The sequence below is a fragment of the Uloborus diversus genome, chromosome 6, assembly GCF_026930045.1.
Source record: "Uloborus diversus isolate 005 chromosome 6, Udiv.v.3.1, whole genome shotgun sequence".
Lineage (NCBI taxonomy): Eukaryota > Metazoa > Arthropoda > Arachnida > Araneae > Uloboridae > Uloborus > Uloborus diversus.
Genome location: NC_072736.1, coordinates 142,538,364 through 142,544,363, shown reverse-complemented (window position 1 = coordinate 142,544,363; position 6,000 = coordinate 142,538,364). Strand labels below are relative to the sequence as shown.

Sequence of the window (6,000 nt, the reverse complement as noted above, 5' to 3'; positions counted from 1 at the left end):
TAGCCGCTAGGGAGGGGTGCCCTTAATTACACTTGTTGCCCTTTACACATTTTCCTCTATAATATTTACACTTTTGATGCTACAAACATACTATCAAGTGATGGCAGAAACACAGAACGATAATCTATAAGCTGAAAAAAAGTTTTCTTGCAAAGTATTTAATGATGGTACCAAATGATACTTATATGGCTTTCAGTAAGACCTTTTCTTCTCTTTCTATCTGTGTGTCTGTCTGTCAGTCGTAAAATTATGAACTTAGATCTGAAACTTGGTCTCAAAAAAAAAAAAAAACTTTCTTTCAGTGTGATGATTTGCATGAACGATCGTCATTGCTCTGAGCCATTGTCAATTTGTGTGACGCGTGTATGCTTGAATAAGGGATAGCGATGCCTTGCACACAAAAATGCTGCTTCTATTTTTTACATTGCCTTTATTAATAAATCGCTTCAGCTGTTTTACAATAAACATGTGTTATTTTTAAGAGGTATTTCCGTTGCATAGAAGTGGGGCACTCAAACAGTGGTTGCTCGTTACGTGAGACGTACTAGTCGACGTTGTCTCAACTGGGCATGGTTTTCAAGCCACATTTTCTAATTTCAATTGAAATGTTTTTAACATTTGCGACACTTCATATTGCGTTCGCGACGATTAGCGTATAAATTTTGAATTTGGTACAGGTTTTAAGTTGTGTTTACTGTTGTTACATGTAATGCTTTTTCTATTAATACTGTTTAATCTTTCAATATTATTTAATGGTAGACTTTAGTGCTTAGTGTATAAAATTTTATTATTTATGGTATTTGAAATCAAAATTTCTGACACTGCTTACATAAAATCAAAATGAAAACAGCTACAACAAATGATTATTCAAATGTGGAAAGTCAAATTTGTCTAGTGGCAGTTAAACCTCCACCATTTTAAAGAAAAAAAAAAGAAAAAAAAACAATTATTTGGTTTTTTCGCAACGTTATTCGCAATAGCTAATGTAATCGCCGATGAAACTAAATTTAATTATGCTGTGGCAGCTATCAACTCGGGTATTTTAAGTTATGTTATGACATGATAAGAAAGTAGGCAACCACTAAATATGACGGGGAAAACGGTTAATGGGGCTGTTTCCTTCAGTCAAAAGTACTACTTTTAGTCACTTGAATTGATAGAATGAGCAAAAAAAAAAAACATGGACCCAGAAATTACTTTTATTTTCCCAATACTTATTGTTTTTTTTTTTAAATAAACAATAAGACTTTTCAAACAAGGTGTGATCTTTATGACGTCCCAAATGATGTACTGTAGAGCATTCCACTGGCGTGCTGAATATTTACGCTTGCAGTCTACCGCATTTCCAGGTTATGGTAATTCAGAAGCTAATTACATATTGCGCTCGACGCTTGCTATCAACCATATCGTTGCCACTACGTTTGAGCAAAGAATTGAATTAAATATTGCCCTCTGTGCTAATGGCAACAGAGAATGGCAGTTCATCATTTGTAATGTCATGCGCAGAAACATAAAAAATAAAATTGAGTCTGCGCACAGATTTAAATAATTATTTTATACATAGTAAACTTTGTCAAGTTATTTTTTAAATGATCAAATCCTTTATTTTTAAGCATGCTCTTTCAGAAAAATATACTTTAATATTTCGGAAACGACCCCATTGACTTGCATTCTGAGAGTGAATTTTCAAAAATAAGAACACTCTTGCAAGAGTTAAAACTTAAGGATCAGCTGTTACAGATACTTATACACACTCGCACGCACACACACACGCAAACATATATATAATATATACGTATGTGTGCACCCTTTATCGCTTTTTTGTATTAATAAAGTGTTGTATTATGACCCTTGGAATAAATGAAAAATTGCATTCGACGTATGATGGATTCATAGATGTTATGAGCTGCATTTTCATGGAATAGGAAGCAGTTCATCCTATGAGTAGTTACAACTCCTAAGTTTTCTCTTGAGGAAATCGGATGTCTTGATTCCAAATGTCCCCACAGATGTTCTTCAATTCAATTTTGGACGAATTTCGCAACTATGTCTTCAAAAAGTTGTCATTCTCCAGGAACCAAAATCTGAGCCAAAGGATGCACCAAATCTTAAAGTGTAAGGACGTAATAAGTAGTGTGCGTTAAAAATAATATTGATATTGGTATAGACCTAATTTACCATTCTTAACATGTCAAACTAAAAATAACGTAGGAAAGGTCAATTATCCTGGTATTGGATCAAGTCCTATATTCCGCTTTTTATTTTAATGGTTATATAAAAAAAATGGGTAAGATGAAAAGTTTGAAAAATGGGAATGAAAATTAAATCGACGGAATCTGTCGGTAACACATCAAACACGTTGATGTTGAATATTGCATTTACAACTCTTTGATTCCGAATACTATAAGTGAGGCTTAGTTTCAATCTAAAGAAGTCTGAAGGACTACCGTCCGTAAGACCTTTTGTTTTCATTGGTAAACAGCCTAAATACCCCGTATAACACATATTATAATAATAAACCTAATAATTTCAGCTTGGCTTTTGAAAACTCAAATACAAATTAAACTCTGTTATTAAGTACTTACTTTGTGTATAAGTGGGTGAAAGTAATTGAGATGTTTGTAGACTAAAAAATTACCAGACACTGCAGTATAAATAATTAAAATACAACAATTTATTATTCTTTTATTACAAATGTGGTGGGTTTAAAACTATTCAATCTTTCATCACTCCACAGTTATAAAACATGCCAGAAACTCATGCCTTTATTAAATTTTAAGATTTTATATAATTATATACATTTCTCATGTATATACAAGGCCCCTTGTGCAAGTTTTTCGTGTGTACTTTTTAAAAATTCTTTTATGAGGCAAAACGTAATAACATTGTCATTTTTCTGAATAACAGAACGATCTACAAGTTTAAATTTCTTTAATATAAAGCATTTCATTAGACTTATTTTAAAATCGCAGGGGAGTGTTCTGCGAAAACAAAAAAATAAAAGAAAAACTTTGAGTAAATGGTTTCAACTGTATTACTTAAATGAAGGTGTTATATAGGTTTATCCAATGAGAACAAATTGTGAAATATTTCTTTTTTTTTTTTTTTTTAGAAAATTTTATAATTTTAAATTTTTGAAAAGAATTTTAACTTTTATTCTTCTGATTTTAAATTTATATTATTCAGACAATAATATATAAAAAATGTGAAAAAAAGAAGTTAATTTAAATATACATATAATGTTTAAAATAAAAACTTAAAATCTATTTATAAGTGTTTTTTTAGTAGCATTTACTATTATTAATTTACTTATTTATTTAATAAAAGTTTCATAAAATAATATCCGATAAGGAGTTTAAGCTATGTGAAAATATAAAAAATGTTGTTTGAGCAACTTGTTCATTTATTTGCATCTATGTACCTTTTAAGAATCAGCAAATGAAAAAGTCTCATATGGGGTAAATCTCCTTAAAAAAATAAATAAATAAATAATTTTAAGAACCATTTGCGATAAAATTGGAACAATTTTGTGCCGGGAAAATCGCAAGACCTTCATTGGATCTTTTTAAAAATCAGTTTAAGTATACACATAAGCTATATTTGCTTTAAATGGTTGATGCAAACTGTATTTTTAGTTTAATAAACCAGGTATTGTGCAAATATGAAAATAGCAAATACGTCCACCCTTCAATAGGAAATAGAGATATAAGGTTTGATTTGTGTTTGGCTTTTATAAGCAGTTTGTTGAGTTTATGTTTTGTCCTTTTATTTAGCACCAGTCAGATTTCTTTCGTATGTGTTTACTTCATGTGTCACGTGTGTGGGCAAGTTTGAGCGACACCTTGAATTGCAATCTTCAATGCCTCTCCATTGACTATAACGGAATGAATGCAGCCCACAAAACCTTTGTAATAAGCATCAGGAAGGCCCGCGGGTAAATTTGAGCAACCACCTATAAAATGAGAAATTAGTTAGAATTCGAATAGATTTTTTCAACAGTTGTTGCTTTGAAATATCAATACACATAGCCAATCTTTTTGCTAAAATGTTTCAGGAATATAATTATGCTCATGACTTCACTAACCCGTTGCTTATTTTAACTTTTTAATTGATTAACTACATTGAGAGTTGATAATATAATTAAGAGTTGAGCTTTATGATTGGAAGTCGATTAACAGTAAGTGGCTTTGACATAAAACGACGTCTTAAGACCTCATTTACTTCCGTTGCAGAGATTTTGCGGTTCTGAGACAAGATTCATTTTGTCATGTTTATTGTAGATAGACGTCACTAGCACGTTCTTTTATGTCCTAGATTTTTTTAAAAATACACATGGTGCGATCCAAAAGTAATGAACCTCGTTTAAAAAGACAGATTTATTGAGCTTATTGATACAACTGCCTAATTGTCTTAAAAATAGGCACCTCCTGCAACAATGTACTTCTGTAGGCGCCTTTTCCAGGATTTAAAGGCATCCCTTAAGCCCTGTTTCGAGGAGCCTGAAAGGGCTGCCTTGACACGTGCTTGGATGTCCTCGATGGACTCGAAACGTTTTCTTTTCAAAGCCGATTTTAATAGTGAAAACAAGTAGAAGTCAGGAGGCCACAAGCCCGAACTGTATGAAGGCTAGGGCAACACGGGAGCGTTGACTCGGACCATCTTCAGTCAGAACTCTCGGCACAGGTTTCGCGCAGACTTTAAGCATGTTCAACTTCTCCGTTACAATGCTTTGCAGCCTTGTTTTCCGATAAGTCCAGGGCTTTTGCTACTTGTTAGAGATTCAAACTACAGTCCATGTTCAAAAAACCACGCACTCGTTACAAATTTACGTCTGTATGGGCCGAGAATGGGCGTCAAGACTGGGGTTCGTCAGTCACCACTTCCTGGCCTTACGAAAGGCCTCGTGCGATTTGTTTACTAGGTAATAGGACAGACACTCAGTTCCAAACGCCTGTTGAAGCATTGCGAACGTTTGGTAAGGAAACCGCAAACATAATTTGATTTCTTTGCGTTGCTCTGACGAACTTTTCATATCGCCGTGTCACGAATCACCGTATAGGAGTTATTGTTAAAACCGATGGTGCCGCTCCGAAAGCTGGGAGGCAACTGACCTGGGTTTTCGCTGTAAAGCCAACAACCCCCACCACCGTTGCTGTCAAGTGGAGCGAGCTGCAGGGTGTGCATGCGTCAGTATAAAGTGAGGCTCATTACTTTTGGATTGTAACATGTATTATGTCATTACTAGTGACTATTGGCACATTCATAAACTACATATGAGGCAGTGAGAAGCAAAGGGATGTAAGTAACAAAATTAAAAAATTGGAGACATACAGTACACATGGTAGGTGAATATCTCCTCTGTCATGGGGCAAGAGATGGTAATAGTAGCCCTGGTAGTTGCTGCTATACAGCATGATTAAAAAAAAAATCAATAAAAGCCTACCTAGAAGCTAATCTTGAAACGCATTTTACTCAAAACTTGAAAATGTCCACTTACATCCCTTTGCTTATCACTTCCTCACATGTGGTGCTACATGGTTAAAATATTACCAGATAGGTGACGCAAAGAAAAAAACAGTTATTTTTTCACAGTTACCATTTCACTTTGCCCCGGTATTTCATTCTGCCCTACATTGAATTTCTGAATGTACTTTTACACATTCTCATATTTATCTCTCAACTTTCTTTCATTTTCTATGTAAAAAGAAAAGACTACACTCGGGATGTATCCCTTTGCTTCTCACTGCCTCATATGACATTGTCCTTTTACGATGAAGAGGTTGCCATCTGACGTCAAATTCTGTTAAAGTTTGAATGCACAGTTCCTAATTGTTGAACTATACGTTTTTCATAACGGGGGAAAATGAAATAAAACTTACTTAGACGATACTAGTGTACGACTGTGACGAGAAGTTTAGTAAAATATTCAAAGGCGTGTTAAAAATATGACAATTTTGAATTTTATTAAAAAAACTAAATAATTTATAAATTTTTCTTATA

The 6,000-nt window shown here is 33.5% G+C and overlaps 1 protein-coding gene across 1 annotated transcript in view; it reads right to left on the bottom strand.

Moving 5' to 3' along the window:
• Window positions 1–3,335: 3,335 nt before the first annotated feature.
• The window catches only part of LOC129225016 (agrin-like), a 150,149-nt gene continuing 147,484 nt past the window's right edge, over window positions 3,336–6,000 (bottom strand). Inside the window, exon 25 of the mRNA XM_054859562.1 lies at window positions 3,336–3,952. Coding sequence (XP_054715537.1) covers window positions 3,813–3,952 — 140 coding nt within the window. The 3' untranslated portion in view covers window positions 3,336–3,812. The remainder of the gene's footprint in view (window positions 3,953–6,000) is intronic.